Raw genomic sequence first — 19,414 nt, forward strand, 5'->3', positions numbered from 1 at the left:
TAGAAAATAAACACAACACTTCACAAAAGGAAACTAAAAATTCACTGATTCGTTTTCAATACACTTTTTTTTTATTTTACAACTTTTTAACTTATTCTAAGACATTTTGAACAAACTTTAACAAACTTTAATGTCCAACATTTTCATAATTTTGTTTGAAATTCATTTAGCATTTAAAGAAAATTAAATGAATTTAATTTTAGAAAAAAATCAATTAGTTTATGCTTTTAATTCAAATAGCTCATATTTCATTTCATTTTTTAATATACAAATTTTGTATTTAGCTTTTAGCAATGCACAATTTCAACCTTTTAGTGTCCATAAAATGTTTCTTTTTCCTGAGGAACACATCTTGTGACACCATGCTCTTCTTCATTGAATGCTTGACATCCCATTTGAGTTGATTTTATTAAAAAGTGCACCTTTATAATCATTAAAAAAAGTACAGTCGAACCCTGATAAGAGCACCGTCAATACAACATCCTGCCAATATAGGTCTCGTTCAAATGACGTCATTTCCTACAGGCCATGAACTGACACAACAAATCCGTGAAAAAAGAGAACATTTTACAGCGACAAAATGTCCCAAAATCTGGTGCCTTTTAGTGCTGAAAAGCCGTAACACATCAGTGGTTTCTGCCTCAAATGACATCCTTTGCTCATGAATATTCTCAATGGCGTAAAAACATAAAAGGCACCAAAATATCAGGTAAAATGGCAAATGAAAATTGAAAATAAGATTAAATGGCACACATGCATTTTCAAGGATTGCATGTAAAATTACATTGCACATGGGCTCTTTAAAATAATAATTTCAGTTACACTTTGGATTTTGCATATTAATACACGTACTACATGTCAAAAGGGCTACTCATCATCCTAAATAACTTTTTTGTTTGCCAATGGAATTAAACCAAAATTTCAGATTTTGTAAAAAAAGCATGACACATTTTATGGAGCAAGTTTCATCAGTTTTGTGCAAGAGGGTGAGAATTATACGCCATACGAAAAAAAAAACTCACTTCAGAAAATTGATACTGTGCTGGAAACGGTGGCAGAAGGGGCATGCTGCTGCTGACAGCTTCTGTGAAGGAATGCAGGATCACTCCTGATGACATTGCACAACTCTACGATTGCATGTTGCGCCAACCGAAGGTATGCAATGACATCAGGGGTAATACGGCATTCCTTGCCACCGTCTCCAGCTCTATATCGAAAATGGAGGACGCCAAGTCGAAATTGGCAGATTATAATAGTGATTATTTTTTTTGGCGCATGGCGTATAAATCTCACCCTCTTGCACAAAGCTGATAAAAATTGCCCCATAAAATTTGTCATGCCTTGTTGACATGATCTGAAATTTGGTTTAATTTCATTGGTAAACAACAGAGTTTTAGGGTCAAAAGCAGGACTTTTTTCAACAATCTAGCTTCCCACCAATTTTCATGACAATAGGAACTTCCCTTATACATGTTTTTAAAAATGGAATTGTTGATGACATGAACATGACGTCAACAGTTTTAACATTCTAAAAATCCTAAGTGAACATAGCAAAGTTATTTAACATTTTTGGAAGTATTCAACTTTTATGTTGTTTTGATGTGCTTATTCAACATGTTGCAGGGACCGCAATCTTTTCTCAAATTTGAAGAAACTGCAAGACCGCTCAAATGGAGACAGTCTGTCTTTGAGCAAAAACAGTTGCAGGAAACCAAGAACCTGGTACTGTATTGGATACTGAAGGTCCCAGGCATAGTATGCTTGGGACAAGAACAGGACCATCTCCATCACATTTTTTGTGTCCCTCATCTCTACGACATTACCATCATGTAGAAGGAACCCATTGGACAGCTCATGATCGTCTTCATGTGATATGATGACTAGGCGGGGTGCCTCGCTAGCTACAGACGTGGGAATGTACGTGGCCTGGTTATAAAGAGAAACAGGGAGATAAACGAAAGAATCAATTACCATGTGTACAGAAGTAAGCTAGTTAGGGACCGATGGTTGCACACAGGTAAATTATAGACTTGTAGATGTCGCAGTTGGAATCTCATTTACATACAGCGCACTGATTGTGTGCACAACGTGTAATGCAAGTCAAACTTGAACTAATCGTATTATTTCATAGGACCCTATACCCACACAAATTACTTTTTTGATCTTTTGTGGCATCACCCATAGAGATCATGGTATGACATCAATAATCATAGTGTGTTCATGCATCGAGTAACCCATAGAATTAAATTATAATCATAAGGACCTCTGCGCATGCCAACTACTAGCATTTGTCTAAATGTTATATTAGAGAATACCTACCCTGACAAAAGACATTTGATTAACTATTTGAAAATGTTGACCAGTCAAACACTGTCACAAACACATTTCTCTCTATGCACAGTAAACAAATAAGGTTTACTACACACTGCTGAGGGAACCCTTCACCAGACACTGTAGCACACAAAACTACCCCTGCCTATTACTCACCGACACGTCCGCAACCACCCCAGTACTATGTGGTTTCATTGTTTCTGACACGCAAATATTCTGTAATACAATATAGTGCAGGTGCTACAAGACATACAGCATAATGGGCTATCAGCAACCATTATCATGTATGTGCTTGTGCACTCTCAGGGGCAAGTTAATGTAAAGCATGTATGTATTTATTTATTGGATAATTTCTCAGGCAAAATATAAGACAACAAAAGAAAAGTTTGCACTTACTTTTTCCACCGATATTGCTGGTTGAAGTTTCTTGACCCTCTTGGTTATGGCAATCTTGGTGTCTACGTATTTAAGTAGTCCGATTTCACCCTCGGTGTTCTTAAAGTAAAAGAAGCGTTCCGAGATTTACTTCAATTATCAATTAAAGAAAAAATTGGGCATTAGAGGAGTGCCGGGTGCCTTGCAGAGTTGATGTGACAATAAGTCAATGATAACGGCAGACTGTTGCACCCCTATATACAAAACAATCGATAATATAGGCAACACCTCAGTAATCAATTTGCCCTTGAAATCCGAGTCAGCCTTTCCTGATTTTGTTATTAATCATTAAAATTCTTTGAAAACCGTGCCTGCTTGTATTTAAGCCAACATATTGCCATCAATTATCAATATTTTTTAGTAAAAAATCCGAAGATTTATTTTAGATTACAAATATCCTGCAACAGCACATCTCTAGATTTCTTTAAATAAAAAATAACCTGCGACAACACATCCCAAGATCTATCAAAGTTCAATAGTACATGTAGCACCTTCAATGATGATGAATTATCTAGTCTTCAAATCCACTGAGTGTAAGTTTTTTTTAAGTACATGTAAGACTTACCTCAAATCTATCCTGCTTGGTGCACTCCGTTACCATGTTGATTAGACTGGTCCAGTTTTGCTGTAAGCTAGCCTCTGACACTTCTGGTTGCCTTAGGAAGAATTCCCTCTTTATCTGCATACAATACATACAAAAAAGAAAATGTTTACAAACGCACTAACATAAACCCAATACATTCTGTACAATGTGTGCTTATGACAAATTACATCATGTCAGATTGATTATACAACTTGAAATACAGGTTGTAGTAAATGAGTTATTATGGGTGGCCATAAATACTCATGCATAACAAGCAAAATGTCAGTTAGCAAGTCATGAAATTTAATAGCATTTTCTTCATTTCCAAGTGGGATAAAGTTGTGCCTTTCTTCCAACTCAAAATGTATGTTTTAATACTTGAAATTATCCTCTTACGGCATAAAGCAAATTTTTGTTGTTGAAATACAACATTCAATCAAATGTGGAAATAATAATTTAATTAGTCTTATATTTATAATGAAATTCTAAATCCCTTGCAGTTCCCTTGCAGTTAAAAGTTAAACAAGGTGTAAACTTACAAACTTTTCCTCCAAGAGGAAGGGATAGTCATGAAAAGTCGGTTTCTCCCTCTTGCGCAAGTTAAAGGTCAGTTTTTGGAGATGTCCAATTTTGGCCTTGTCAGGCTTGTCCTTCTGCAGTTCAGAGAGCAGATCGGCTTTCAAGAGCTCTTCAGGGCTGTCTCCATCAGCTACAGGAATTATTTGGAAAAATCAAATCTACAAAGAGTTAAAGCCTATGAAAACAATTGAAAAACTGGTCTGTTACTTGAATAAATTTGCCTACATCCTGAATTTGTTCATAAAAAAGTAGCCCGGTATCTTTGGTTTTAGGGATGTGTTAAAATATGTTTTATATCAACACGTGTAAAGTCAGTCAACAAAAAAAAAAAAAAAAAAACAGTTTAACATTAAGCACCTAATCATTAAAGGCTGTGCCCAATACACGTAAACATGCACATGATCTCAAAAATATGCATGTAATTTGTTCTTTTTGGTATTTTAATTGACTTTTTGTTTTGGTTTGCATGGTTTATTGTCAATTAATGCCACATTTATGTCAGCAGTCTCTTTCAGAAATTATTGTTTCATCCATTTTCTTTGATAAGGACCTTGACAAGTATCACATTTAGTCTGCTAAACCACTCAAAGCTCAAATATGAGATCCATTGTTATCCAAACATAATTTTGTATCAATATGTTATGTGCATTTTGTTCCCAACTGGCAAGCAATTTTGACTAGTACATTGCAACTGCTTGGCAAACTGGCAAACTTCTTGCCAAAATAGATGGGCAGGTTGCTACTGGCCAGTTAATACAATGGAGACAAGCTGCAGGGTATTCCTTCTACAGCTTTTTTTGTATGCTGAAAGAGCATGTTAGCCATGTTTAATAAATATGATCTTATTGATACATGTAGATATCCAAATGTTTGAATAACTTACTCAACTTGAATTGTTTTTTACTATATTTACCTAAATACATACACCTGAACCTTAACGACATCGCACTTTGTTTATAGGTGCGCCTAATTCTTATGGGAGGAGCGCATGAAACTACCATAAAAAGCGCATGTATACATACAAAGCATGACATTCTAAATTTAACAATGCATTTACAACAAGCCTCATCCTCAACTCACTTCAATAATGGGATCTCACCTTCAAAACTGTAATCAGCTGCTGCCACGGCAGTCCTTTTAGTTGTAGCTGGTTGTTTGGTTTGTTCCATCTTCCTTTTTCTGGTCCATCTTATGTTCCTCATCTTCTGGGAAAGTCTCTTTACAAAGTGATTCTGAAAATTACAGTAACGGGAAGAATTATAGGAATGGGAGCAATCAATGTTTGAAAAAATGTCATGCCATTTACAGCTAATACTGACTTGATGAGTAATGCATTTATAGATTAGTGGAATTCATCCAACAATATTAATCTGTATGTTTTACGAATCAGGTATTTCAAATCATGTACATGTTTACTATATTAAGTGGTAAAAGATGATGGAATTTGGATGTTGCACAAAAGACACAGTTTTACATTTTCTCAATGAGATCTGCACAACAGGCTTTAAAATGATGTGATATTAAAACAACGAATGCCATCAAGAAAAAAGTTACTGTCAACAAAAAAAGTGCTACCTGAAAAAAACGGCAACTTTATGATTAAGACAATCAGTAATATCACTTAAGTTGATTTTTTTCCCTCGAATATTCAAACTGGCAAAAAGCTATTTGAATATTTAGTTGATCATCGCATACGCAGCATATTTGGCACAGCCCTAAAACTGGAACACCCACATTAAACCAGTTCGCACTGGAGGCGTGTATACACGCTAGCGGTTTGTGGTATTTGAAACGAATGACAGATGAACACGCAGGGTGCGAGGCTGGAAATATCTGTCAGTGACCTGCTCGCAGCAAGCGAGGCTGGAAATATCAGTGTGCTACCCGAGAGTGATGGCTGCAACCCGCCTGGCATTGAGATCGAGTGACAATAAATCCCCCGTCTTCAAGTTGTTCCGTTTTTTGTCAAAATAATCCCGGCATGAACTGGTTAAGACGTTCATGAGCATGGATGTGATGCAAGTGAATAATATCAGCGAACAATTTTTGACATAAATATGTACATGTATACATACCCATGGTTTTTTGCCATGCTCCTCAAAGAGTATGCAAGGCCAACGCTCGCTGACAAGCCTTCCTACATCATCGTACTCTGATGGTGCTTTCATGTCATGATGTTTCAAAATGAAGTAAGCGGTCTCTGCGATGAGTGCATCCCAGTCTGCCATGATGTTCCCACTTTTCAGTGCACTCACGACACGGTCCGAGTATTGTGGCCATGTTTGCGGTGTGGTGAACATGTTCCACATAGGAGCTAATACAAAAATTAAAAATAAAATAAAAAGATAATTACATTGCTGTATGCCGTAGGCCACCTAGTTTGGGATTTAAAGCAGTCATTTTGAAGAAAACAATAAAAGAAAGCCGCTTTCAAAGATGTGTCAATCCATGAATGGGTGCACGCACGCATTGACACAACACACACATGCCCGGTTGTTACATTTATTCGTCAGATCAGTGCAGTGTAGCTGCAATCGGTTGAATGAGAAGGTGTACCAGACACTTATTTCAGGAGTAATTCAAAACATGAATACATACAGATTCACTGAGCTAGAATTTAATCAGTTCAATAATTGTAATTGTAAAGCAATATACGTCATCTTTAGATTTTAAGCACTTTTGTTGCTTCAAACAGAAAACCTGCAAAAATGACAAATGATTACCCTACCTTAAACCGGAAGTGATGGTCAGTATAAAGCAAGAGAGTATTATAAAATTGTACACTTAAGGCCCCCTAAGATCCACAGAAGATTAATCCAGTTATGTGCAGAGAGATTATCCTACTAAACTAAATTTCACTGGTGTCAGGCTTTCCTTGCAACTTCCAAGACATTTGATGCCATGTTCTGTACATTACCACTTCACGATGCTTTGAAAGTATTAAAAAGAATACTTTCAATATCTTCAGTGTCAGCCGCCAATAGAGCGCTTGCTAGAAATGGATTGACCGATCAACATGCAACGGCAGTTTCAATAAAATACTTACTCTTTGGGGTTTCCAGCCTACTTGAAGGGCCTTGAAGGGCAACATCAGAAGACTCTAGATCCTGATGACTACCCGCCTCTTCTGCTACATCGTCTCCCCCTGCACCAACAGACACCATACTCGGACTTGAAAGCTTGCTGATGTCCAAGATCCTTGGGGCCATTGGAGCTGCTGTTAGCTGTGACCTCACATCTGGTGATTGGAGTACTCCAGGCAGATCAGAATCACCTTCTGGGCCCGTGGCTTCCTCTGCACTTAGAGGTGCATTAAGTTCACTTTGAACCTATAGAGGAAAGAGTGTAGGAATCCTTCACAACCTTATAACTCCCTATCATCTTCAAATAGGAACTGGACAAAGTCCATCAAAATCAATCAATCACTGTGTGTCCAATACAAAAAATGTACATGGCATAATGGAATCCAGCACTTGTGTCATTCAAAACGTTTAGTATCCATGGCACAGGGCCAGTATTAATTGGGTTCAATGCTTTATGCCTCTTGGCTGCAAAAAATTAAGCGGCAAAGGACTCAGCTGATAATTTTGTCTCCAACTCTCCTTGTAACGTGTGTAAGTCTGTGTGTCTTTCCCCACCGTTGTTTTGACTAGCGAGAGAGAATGTCCAGGGCCTTCGTGCAATTGAATTCCTAATAAGTAGATTCTTGGCTCTGGGCTGTGTGCACAGAGAATTGGTAATTTACTCCGTAACCGATTCTTTTGTAGCCAGAAGCGAGCATAGCGGGTACCTGCTTCTTGAAAAGATTGGACTCGAGGTTCCGGTTCCCACATTGGACACGGGTAGAACTGGGAAGTATCCGGAACCATCCAATGTGCATTCCTCGTTTAAGGCCAATAATATTATACATATTTCTGCTTCCAATTACATGACATTAAAAAAAAAGGGTAGGTACCAGTAGGTAGGGAAATTGTGTTTTTTGCCATTGTTTTTTGTGTACGATCAAATTGAGGCCTCTGCGTGTAGTCAAGGGTAAAAAGTAGAAATAGGGTTGGTAAGGAAACCAGAAGCAGAACTATTTTATTTTTGCCTAATTACATGAATTAATAACTATAACTTACCATCATCACCTTCCTGACATATCCCACCTTCCCTGGAAACATTCTGAAAAGGTCATCTTCAGTAAGGCTGAGAAAAACTGAAGAGTCTACACCATTCTCTGCAACATATGCAACAGAAATCAACTAAATGTAAGTAAATCAAGTACATGTAACCTCATTCAGTGAACTACTTTTGCAAAAGAAAACAATATGATATTCCATTGCTTCCTTACATATCCACTGTTATTTTAAAAATTACTTGTACGTCAAGTTTAGATTGACCCTGCAGATTTTGGGAATCTATTTTTATTCTCCAGTGAGGTTTTCATGAGAATCCATGAAATTCTCGCAAAAAAATCTACTGCATAAACTTTGATTAATGAAAATGACGTTGATTCTTGCACATCTGTTTAACAAGAATCATTTTCAGAATCAATGTCCAATATTCTTGCGCAAATGTAATTTACAAGTATGGTTAAGTGCTTGGGTAAGTACATGTACATGTATAACACTCTTTCAACTCTTATCCTAACCCTACATAGCATTTGCAGTGGGGTAGGGAGGTTTCACTCACCTACTGCTACAACTGCCATACATCATCAACATTTTGAAGCATCACATACTTGGTCCTGTCCACTGTATGCACAAGCTGGGGCCAGTGATATGTTAGGTCAGTTTCTGGCTTCAATGCCACAGTTTTCACTTCACCAGTGTTGGCAACACTGAAAGCATTTAGATGTGAATTGAAAGCAACTGTTTCTAGTTCCTCACAAATAAAATATGTGGCTTTGTTGAAGATCAGGATCTCATCAATTGTAATGAACTTTGGATACTCCCACTGGGGACATTCTTTTATCAGTATGGTGCCAGCTGTGTATCGATGACCACGAGAAATTAGCTCTGTAGTTTTCAATGCTTGGTGTGCACAAACATCCTCTGAATCTCCATACTCTCTCTGAATCATAGAATGGCGGAATTCCCTGTCAGCAATACTGCAAGTATGCCCTTCCTTAACAATGTCATCCTCTGAAAGGTATGCATGTGAGGCCGAGCCATCAGCATTGAACTGCTGCAAGCACATTTTGTACTGGTGTTGAACAGTCACCGATTTGTGGATGGCCTTGAAGTTTCTATATTTCTTGTCTTTGCACTCGCCATGTTTACCTTCTAGCCGCATACACGAATGATTTCTTGCTGGTCCAAAATCACATATCTGCTTTGGTATGTGACTGAGATAGTGCATTTTTGGTGTGATTGGCCTTTCTGGGTAGAGCCGTCTAAATGCAGAATGATGGGTTGCGATGAGAAGCTTCAGTGTGTTCACAGTTCGAGTTGAAGCTACCGATGAAAATGTGAGCAGCGTAATTTGTATCAGTCTTAGGTAGTTGATCCACTTCTCATCTGTTTCTGGTATGAAGTTTCCAATCATGAAAGGAAGGAGCACAAGAAGGTTCTTCATTGACTGAGCAGTTTGCTGTAACTTGCTATCAGACTGCACATTATCCCGTGAAATTTCAACAGGTTGATCTTTCTTCTCTTCTCGCGTGTATTCAAAGCTCCTAATGATAGCATTAAGTTTTGCGATAGTGAAGAACTTCATTTCAACACAGTGAACTAGTAGTAGTTTAGTTTCCATTGGAATTATCCCCTCCAGCAGGACATGCATAGGGTCTTGCAGAATGCACTTTGTTGCCTTGAATTCTGGAACATCCAAAAATTCTGATCTTCTAGTTACTCCGTACATCTTTGACCAGTATTTTCTGGCTTGTCTTGTCATTTCACTTGTTAGATTCTCGCACCTTTCAAGATGTTCATTTTCATCCCTCAGTGGTGATGGAATGATTATCGAGTTGTTCTCTAGTTCTTCATGCGTGACTTCACATGTTCGACATGGCTTGTATGCTTTGCCTACTCCCTCTTTAAATCCTCCCATCAACTGTGCTGCTGGGGTATCACCTAATACAAAGGCTAGCTTTCCTTTGATTTGTGTTCTTTGGTTGGCACCCGTTGGAGAAACTGTTGTCATTACTACTCCGTCATACAGTTGTTGAAAACACTTTTTACAATTTTCCAAGATCTTGCCAAATCCATATGTTTTCAAGTCTGCAGTTTTTGCCATAGCAACAAGCTGGATTGCCTCAAGTTTTGTTCTGAGATGTGGAGGAATGTTCAACAATACATAGTAGAATGCAGTCAATTTATGAGTTTTTCGATGACTTCCTATTGGGTTTGCTAATTCAAAGTCATCCGAGTACAGAGCAAATGCCAGTGCTTGTGGATTCTGTTGTAAGTATGGATCTGATTGAAAGTACAATCCATCGAACACATCTTCCATTAAGTCTGATCCAAAGTCAGTAACTGTATGTGTCATGATATGCTTACTCACAGACGGACACTTCAACAGTGCCTGCAGTGATCCAATAATGGGTACATAGCAACCATATACGTCTACCTTTTCAACACGATATAATGATCTTTTTGCTGAATTGTGTATTCCTTGTTTATTTTTGTAGATCTCACCAAGTTTGATCTTCTCTGGTTCTATTAGGTTAAATCTTTTTTTCCAACTTTTTTTCAAGAGGTATGTGGAGTTCAGTCCATGAAAAATAGGTTGTTTGCAACCAACCAAACCATCAATCTCTTCTTGTGTTAATTTATTTGTCTCACATAATTTGGCTTTTAGTTCATCAAGTTTCTGGTTGACCAAATATTCAGTTGACATTTGAACTTCGTTGAGTCCACTCTCAGACATGTAACACATCGACTTCAATTTCAGCATATAGTAGGATGCCGCATGATCATGTGTGCTCTCAAACTCATCTTCTGCATTCTCCATAGGATCCTCAAAATCTTCAGTTCCAACATCATTTTCTCTTTGCGTAGTACACACCTCAATATCAATGTTGTCATGCTTCCTGCTGACATGGGACTTAAAACTGCCGTAGTTTTTAAATGATGCTCCACAACCTACTACACTGCAGTGCACGATAAATCGCGGGGCATTTCGGTGACATTTCACTAGATGTTTAACAAGTTCCTTAAGGCTTGCAGAGAAGAAGGGGCACATTGCACAGGAATGTACATTTTCCATTGCATTTGTTTCGCAATGTGCTACAACTATTTGCTATCATTGGTTCATCATGTGCTCCGTGCACCAACACAAGAGGGCGTGTGTTTACCACTTTTGAGGGACACCTTACTGGACTGGTTCATCATGCGCGAAGTACGCACAACTCATTTATTCTGAATGTGCACAAAGCTAAGCCATAGCGTCTTCACGCATGAGCGTCAGGCGTCGTCGGCACATGAATATGTTTGAATTTTACTTTCGGTGGTCTCGCAGACTAATCACCCCGGCCCCCTCCCCAAATAACTTTGGATCATTCAAAATATGCAGTGGTCATGGACCGTATGGACAGGAACCGATCTAGGTCTCCCCCAACTCTCCTTTTCTGGCTGTTGAAGGGGTACTTGTGCACGGAGCCCACTTCCATTCCGATGATAATGACACATGCTCGCTGCGACCAATGAAAGGAAAAACAAAAACAAAGTTTAACATTTCAGGGGTCGATGGGTGTTTCTAGTTTTTTAAATCTTTGTAGAGAACTAACAAAGTGATGTGATTCTGAGGATCTTTGCGTATATGTGCGATGATGAAGTTCATGCGTGGCCTATTTTATTTTTAAAGTACATTTACAAAAGTGCAATAATAAAAATAAAACGTTACACGGAAACAATATCCCACACACCATGAACATTCTGCGTCCAATTGCACTAGCGTACACACTAGCGTACACATTAGTGCTAGGCTCAGTGTACATGTACATCTGTACAATTGTACCATTGCAAGTTGATTCGAACGTATTCGCTCATGCGGAGACACGGTGGCTATTTACTAAATTTGCACATTCAGAAAGTTGTGAGTTCTTCTCAAGTGGCTCTCAAAAGTGGTAAAAAACACGCCCTCTTTCATTGGCGCACAGAGCCCGTGATGAACCAATGATAGCAAATATTGGACTTGTACATGTACATGTATTTGCAAAACAAACGCAATGGAAATTGTACATTCCTGTACAGTACTATGAATATGCATTATTCAGTTCATGACCTCATGTTTGTATGGCCATAGGCCAGCCGCGCCACACGCCCGACAAACATCATAAACTGCAATGCCCTAGCACGTCGGCATAATGCATACATTACAACGCGGCCGCCATTTTGAAATCGCATGAAGGACATTTTCGGGAACGATATTTGTGGAAGATGATGACTGAAAGTCGTCTTTTGGCCAGATGGATGAAAATATTGAGACCAAAGAACGTTTTTTCGAAAAGGTATGAGTTCCTCTCTGACTAGGAACCTTAACTTTGGAAATTTTTGTCCTGGATGAGAAGATATATAATTTTGATCAAAATTGGTAGCAAAGTCGCTACATTAGAGTTCAGCGTTAAGGGGAGCGTTGGCGGTCTGGCTGTACTACAGAGCTTGCGATAGTACTGTACGGTCAGATGCAGTCGGGCTAGTTGCAAACAACCTATTTTTCATGGACTGAACTCCACATACCTCTTGGGAAAAAGTTGGAATTTTGTTTTTAACCTATTGAACCGGAAAAGATTAACTCAGTGAGATCTACAAAAATAAACAAGGAATTAATACACAATTCAGCAAAAAGACGTGCATACTGTTCGTATTCTTTTTTTTTAAATGTCCGCGACCCAACCTGACATTTTAAAACCAGCACAAATAATAATAATTTAATTCAGTGCTGCAATTTTTCAACATGAAATTTCACAAAAATTAGACATCTGATAAAGGCAGCACTTTCTGATTATGCGCCTATCAATTGTTTCCCCCACCTCTCCCCTCTCGGGCTGCCCCACCCAAGACGTAGGGATTGTCACTTTTGAAGTGACAAAATCCCCACCCCTCGGGCAAAATTGAAGTGACAATAAGTGACTGCCTTTAATTCCATTAATACGCCAACGTTAACAGTGAAATTTGAGTGACCAAAATCCCCACCCTGGGGCATGAAAAACGTGACCAAATCCTGACATCAGACCTTGGGCAGCGCGGGGTGGGAGTGGTGTGGGTAGCCCCACTAGTGTGGCCGAGGTATGCTGCGCTGAACCTCTAGCCACACACCAGGGTATTGCACACTACTGAGGAGGTTCTCAAAAACATTACGCACATTTTCTTACATGTATTTTATGATGTTTTAGCTTTCACTTCTGAGATGCTTAGGTGTAATAATATCCAATTTTCCGAATTTTTTAAAAATCTTTCTGGAGCCCATATGCACGCGAAAATCGTCTGTTGATGGCAGCCATTTTGAATGTACGAAGCGATGACCCCAAATCTGTGACGTCGCGCTTATGCAAATCATCTTCTTGCTCAACAGGCGCGCGAGTTGTGATGCGATGGCATCACGAGGCCACGTGATAATTGCTGCGGATAATTTGGTATCGCACTGACGCTCCGGACACTCCACATGTCCAGATAGATGTACAATTCCAAATAATTAGCAGTGTTTATCACATGGTCTCATGATTAGCCCGTCTGACGCCACCCGCACGCCTGATGGCCTGATCCGACAAGATCGATTTGCATAAGCGCGACGTTACAGCTTTGGGGTATCGTTTTGTACATTCAAAATGGCTGCCATTAACAGACGACTTTTGCGTGCATATTGGAAAAATTAGATATTATTACACCAAAGCATCTCAGAAGTGAAAGCTGAAACATCATAAAATACAACCATGTAAGAAAATTTGCGTAATATTTTTGAGAACCTCCTCAGGAGTGTGCAATACCCTGGTGTGTGGCCAGAGGTTCAACGCAGCATACCGCAGCCACACTAGTGGGGCTAGGGTGGGGGAAGCATTTGAAAGCGCATTAGCCTAGAAAGAGGGTGAGTGAGTATGCTTCTTTATGCAAAAATAAACTATGCCTACAAACTAACCCTAAATGTGAAATGGTGCCTGGTGGAAGTGTGGCCTTTATTTACAGAGGTAGGCCTAGGGCTAGGCCTAGACTTAGCCCAGGTGGACACCCTTTCCTCCCTACGTTACGGAGGGAGTCCAGGATATGAAGTGCGTCGATTATGATAATGAGTCACATTTGTAAACACATACATGTGCATTTCGAACTGTAAAAGGGAATCAGGAACCAGCTTGAACTGGTATCCGCGATAAAAGCTGCGCTAGTTCCCGACTCCCTATTATCGTTTGAAATGCACATGTGTTTACAAACGTGATCCAGTCTACTCATTATCATAATTGATGCATCGCGCGCGCTCGGTAACGGAATCGCACTCGGGATACGGGGACCATTGAATGTACGCTGGGCATGAAGAAGAAAATCGCGTCGTTCAAACATTAAACACAATCGGAAATTTAACGTGTTCAAGATCGCGAGGGGAGCTCTCCGAAATGAACGGAAAATTTCACTTTTTTCCGGATCGTAAGTAAACTTCATTACAACCATCTCAATCATCGATGTCTACTTGTACTTCAGGTGGCATATCTAGTAATTTGAAGGCCGTTTTGAAGGTGAAATCTGATGTTTTTTGTTGGAAAATGTTGGTTTTTGGGACGGTGTTGTCCAGCTCGCGGTATTAGCTTGGACCCTACTATCGCCAGACCATGTCCAAATGTTAAAAAAGGCAATAAGTTGGGTCCAAGATACTCGGACTAGGCTAGGCCTAGACTATAGTCATGTACGTCCAGTAAATTGGCCACATTAATGGGGCTAGCCTAGAACTAGAAGAACGTTTCGTGAGGTTGCAGACTTTGCATGCTTTGGGGCAGAGACAAAACTTTCTGAAGAATAACACACACAAAAAACCGGTGGTGTCCTGAACTACACAAACTCCGACCGGTATGCATGCCTGTAACCTTAGCCGGCCTACTCAAAACGCGTCCGCGGTGTATACCGCATACGCTAGGCCTACCGTCATTACCGTACCGCATGAATGCATGCAGCAGGCCGGTTCAACCGTCCGGCAGTGAGTGGTATAAAACTTTCTTCCTCGCCCCAAAACGGAACAATATTGTCTGTTGTGCACACATAATGATTTAAAACTTACCCTCTAAGGTTTGCAGTACTTGAGGGGGTAAAATCCCCTGCAGAATTGTTTCCATGTTGATCGACATCGGGGAGGCACCGATGACCCTCGCTGGCTGCGCTCAAACAAGATGGCGTCGGTGAAGCATCACTTTTTGCCGTTTTGCGCCGCACATGTCACATGACTACCGGGAGCCAATCAGCACAACGGGATCGCGCAATAATGTTTAGAAAGTGAATTTGGGTGTTGATGTTTAGGATATAAATACTGTCTGTTTAGGAATTATACACGAATTTGATGGTGTTTAGGAATTGGACATGTTTAGATTGTTTGATTGTGTTTAATTGCTAAACACAGTTTTTAGAGTGTATGATATATTTTGTAATTTCTGTTGATGTGATTTTCATCCTTCCAATATTTCTATTCACCAGTCAACATTCTATACACCAGTAGGGGCCCGGTTAATTTTGTACGATTGCCCCTGGACCCCACCCATTAGCGCGAGCGCCTGCGCCGCTCACCGTGTGTGATGCGTAGGCACCCTGTTCCTCTTTCTGACTTTTCAATGTTGGCAGGTATGAAGGTGTGACGAAATATTGTTCAAACATAACAATGAAAAGTAAAATTGTTTGAAGAAATTGACCTGCGCTAGCGCTCTCACTCATTCGCACAGAAACTAAATACGTTCGGTCTTAGTTGATTTTACAAAACAAGCGTCCAGAACAGTTCTCAAGAGAAAAGGTCATCGCCTGAAGGCTGCATGATCAGTGGTGGCAGGAGACATCTCTCTTAAATATCTTGCAGATTAAATCTACTAAGCACACCCAACAAGAGCATGACCATCAATGTTATGTCCGTTTAATTCCCCCCTCCTCAATTAATTTGCACCTTGTGCAGAGAAGTACAAGTAACAGTGCTATCTATGTTGGTCTTTATACCTTGCATACCTTGCAAGTAGTTTTGTGAATATATGACTAATCATAAATGTATTGAATTTTAATGCACATAGAAAGCCCCCAATGCTGCATATTGCCGTTCGAGGTGCAATATGCTGCTGGAAGTGCTGCATGGTGAACATCGCGAACATCAATTGAAGACCCACTTTCTTGTGACTCTGCAAACATTCAACCAGCTTAATCTACTAGTGAATCCAGCGAGAAGTATATGCAGCCATAGGCATAACTAAATCTACAATATGCGACATGGTCCATCGCCAACTTGATAGAGTGCTGAGTGACATCAAGAAAGTTGTCAAGCTAGCTGCAGAGGCTGCCCTACCTGTCATTGCAGAAGGATTTAGGAAGCTTTGTAAAAGCAATCGACAAAGCGGTTGGCAGCATTGACTTTACCCACGTGAGAGTCACCCCCCCCCATTGTTCAAATGGAAGATAACATTAAATCTTAAGCTCTTCTACTCTGTCAACCTTCAAGCCGTGTGTTACCACCACATAGATATATTCTCTGGCTATCCCGGATCAGTCCATGATGCCAGAGTTTTGAGATGTAGCCCCCCACCCCCCGTTTGGACATGCCAACTACCCTCCCCAAGGATTCTACCTCCTATTAGATTCTGTATATCCTTACATGGCTGAACCCCTTGAAATCCGGGGTCTACTCATAAGTCCGACGCCTCATTAAGTCCGTCGCCTCGTGAGTCCAACGCCTCATAGCTCCGACGCCTCGTGAGTCCAACGCCTCATAGCTCCGACGCCCCGTGAGTCCAACGCCTTGTGAGTCCAACGCCTCGTAGGTCACCTTGTTATTTCGACGTCGGACTTATGAAGCGGAATAAATAAATATCTGTGACACGGCCCCTGAAATCCTACCAGCATACAAAAGACATGCGGATACAACTCCAGTTGAAGAAAGATTCAACTATCACCTGAGCCGTGCCCGTACCATCATCGAAAGGGTATTCAGTCAGATGAAAGCAAGATGGAGAAGCATCTTTACAAAATCGCTTGAGGTAATCTCTAGCTATGAAAAGTATGAACGTTCATTTTCCAGTGAGATTATCTTTTTTAGTTGTTTTCAGATGTGGCAGGAGACAATAAGATAGAAATAATTACACTTTAAGAGGTGGAAGAAAAACCTGTTTAAGAATCTGGGGCAAACACACAGAATCAGGCAGGGACTAAAAACCCAGTCCATTTTAGCCAAGGCAGGACTGCACATCAGACAAAGCCCTCAATGCTATCTGCGAAATTGGTCTTGAGTTCTGTGGGGCCATTGGTGGGCTCATACTTTCTGCGCTTACGATTGTGAAGCAAAATTAAAATCAAGAAGTCATTCGCTGTGAAATTCGCCCAAGTTGAAAATGTGTTCCAATTTTTGCAAATATGAAGAGCGAAAAGCTGCCCTGATGTCACTCATTTGCGTTTGCTTCACATGAGGTATTAACTTGGCCTTATCAGGGCCAAACAAACCGTTTGTGTTTGCATTAAGCTGATTAACAAACTTTTAAATTTTGTGACCAAATTGCAGACCTTAAACTTTTCATTGCCAATTTACCCCCAAAAAAGAGTAAACGTCCATTTCAATTGAGCTTAATAAATTCATATGTACGAATGTTGCTTTATTGTTTATTTTAGAAGATTAAAATGTATATCCTTTATATTTGGTGTACCCGATGTTCCCCAATACCAATGTTCTTCACTACCGATGTTTCCCGAAATCCTTAGGATTAGGGTTAGGGCTAGATTAGGGTTAGGGTTATAGGGTAGGATTTCGGGGAACATCGGTATTGGCGAACATAGGTATGCACCCCTTTATATGAGTCCTTATATTGCCATTCTATTTGATATCTTATTTAGTTATTGTTATTTAATAGCTAGTAATTTGTGATGACGTTTCATTTTTTTGCATGAAGTAATCAAAGGTTTGGTTATATATGTACTTAAAAATTGTATTGTAAATCATTCACAATTTAGCCTTTGGGCTGTGACAAATTGATAATAAAACCCTTGGATTGAATTGATGCTAAAAGGCAAAGTTAACTGATTTCCCAACTCACATGTGCCTTGACTTGTTTTACAGGACATTACCGTAAACATGTCATTTCTTTTGTTTGGCCTGACAGTCTATACATAGATAGCGAATGGTTTGACTGAAGGACTTGGAATGCTTGAATTTTGATTTTTTTAAGAAAACTGAGAGTTACATCAAAAAGTAAATTGAAATGAAAAAAATATTATCAACTGAAACGGATTGCCTTATAAAAATACAGTTCACCATCAAACGGGCAAGTAAGGCCAAAAAAAAATTAAATAGTTCTGCGTCCGATTACATGACATTCTAAAATAGGGTAGGTAGGTAGGGATTTCTTGGTTGGGGGCAATTCTTATATTGTACAATCTTTTGACGCCGTCTGCGTGTAGTCAAGGATAAAAGGTAGACGTTGATGATTTTGGGTATTTCTTGTTCATTGTCCCCATAAAAAAATAGGGTAGGGGCTGTCAGAATAGAGTAAGTAGAGAAACCGGAAGCAGAATGTTTTGGCCTGATTGATATCAGCAATATGGGGACATTCTCTGCCATGCTCGGTCCTTTGTGGCGGAAAGTGTTTAGTGCTACGTCATACCATAGCACTAATGCTTAATCACTTGTGTGCAGTGACCGGGCGGAGCTTATGAGCTCCGTGAGCTGCTGCGCGCAAGTGATTGGTTAATAATTCCCATAGGTTTAGCGCGCCATAGGGCCATAGTACAAGCACATGGTTCGTAAACGTGACTGAGCGTCAACACGTACCAGGTAAGTGTGTGCCTGTGCGCTGGGCGAGCACTCTGTTTGGTTTAAGATCAGGTTTTGGGAGTGATTGTTACAGTTGTGGTTCAGGTGATCGTTGTAGGTGAGATACTAGCTGGTGGTGCACGTGTCAGACTTATCCTAACAGACTTGGGTTGGGTAGGGGGGTTCCCGCCACAATAATTTTTAAAGCATTTCGTGATTAATGGAGAGACATGTACATGTAGTTTCACGGAAGTTCATCTTGTTTAATTTTGATAGTATTAATTATAGATTTATATCATCATCGTAGGAAAAAGCTTTTGTTACGATGAACATTGCTTTGGTGAAGCTTTTTTTTTTTTTTTTAAAGATGCACAAATGTAAGGCATCTCACTGCTGAGATGTCAGGAATAGCAATAAGCTGCACTTAAAGAAAGGGAGCTTAATTTTTGTTCACACAGAGTTCAGATACATCCGCAAAATGTGTTTTAGTCTGATTTTGGTTCATGCCCAAAGGTTTTATTATTTTGTAATCAACCAATGAAAGTACACATCAAAGCATATTTGGTTGATTATTTTGTAATCAACCAATGAAAG

The 19,414-nt window shown here is 39.7% G+C and overlaps 2 protein-coding genes across 3 annotated transcripts; both read right to left on the reverse strand.

Moving 5' to 3' along the window:
* Positions 1 to 697: 697 nt before the first annotated feature.
* LOC119736107 lies at positions 698 to 8,690 on the reverse strand. 2 transcript variants are annotated; one of them, XM_038210119.1, is made up of 9 exons: positions 8,603 to 8,690; positions 8,050 to 8,147; positions 6,975 to 7,257; positions 6,004 to 6,242; positions 5,028 to 5,160; positions 3,889 to 4,058; positions 3,332 to 3,445; positions 2,728 to 2,826; positions 698 to 1,926 (listed from the first exon to the last, which is right to left on the reverse strand). In XM_038210119.1, exons 1-9 carry the CDS (start codon positions 8,619 to 8,621, stop codon positions 1,606 to 1,608), a joined length of 1,476 nt encoding a protein of 491 aa, XP_038066047.1. In that variant the 5' UTR covers positions 8,622 to 8,690; the 3' UTR covers positions 698 to 1,605. The 2 variants fall into 2 exon arrangements, with proteins under 2 accessions (XP_038066047.1, XP_038066048.1); XM_038210120.1 differs by lacking the exon at positions 2,728 to 2,826.
* A 42-nt stretch (positions 8,691 to 8,732) lies between these two features.
* Positions 8,733 to 11,208, reverse strand: LOC119735861. The gene is made up of 2 exons (XM_038209800.1): positions 8,960 to 11,208; positions 8,733 to 8,750 (listed from the first exon to the last, which is right to left on the reverse strand). The coding sequence occupies exons 1-2, from the start codon at positions 11,117 to 11,119 to the stop codon at positions 8,733 to 8,735; spliced, it is 2,178 nt and encodes a 725-aa protein (XP_038065728.1). The 5' UTR covers positions 11,120 to 11,208.
* Between the last annotated feature and the right edge of the window lie 8,206 nt (positions 11,209 to 19,414).

This window comes from Patiria miniata, unplaced genomic scaffold (genome assembly GCF_015706575.1).
Source record: "Patiria miniata isolate m_02_andy unplaced genomic scaffold, ASM1570657v1 HiC_scaffold_29, whole genome shotgun sequence".
Classification (NCBI taxonomy): Eukaryota; Metazoa; Echinodermata; class Asteroidea; order Valvatida; family Asterinidae; genus Patiria; species Patiria miniata.

What these genes read in the sequence shown, in the direction of transcription:
- LOC119735861 (XM_038209800.1), bottom strand. Translation starts at nt 11,119, where the DNA reads ATGGAAAATGTACATTCCTGTGCAATGTGCCCCTTCTTCTCTGCAAGC.
- LOC119736107 (XM_038210119.1), bottom strand. An exon ending in TAGGCTGGAAACCCCAAAGA is followed by an intron (nt 6,243 to 6,974) that starts GTAAGTATTTTA and finishes TTTTTGTATTAG; the next exon opens with CTCCTATGTGGAACATGTTC. An exon ending in TCCTCTTGGAGGAAAAGTTT is followed by an intron (nt 3,446 to 3,888) that starts GTAAGTTTACAC and finishes TATTGTATGCAG; the next exon opens with ATAAAGAGGGAATTCTTCCT.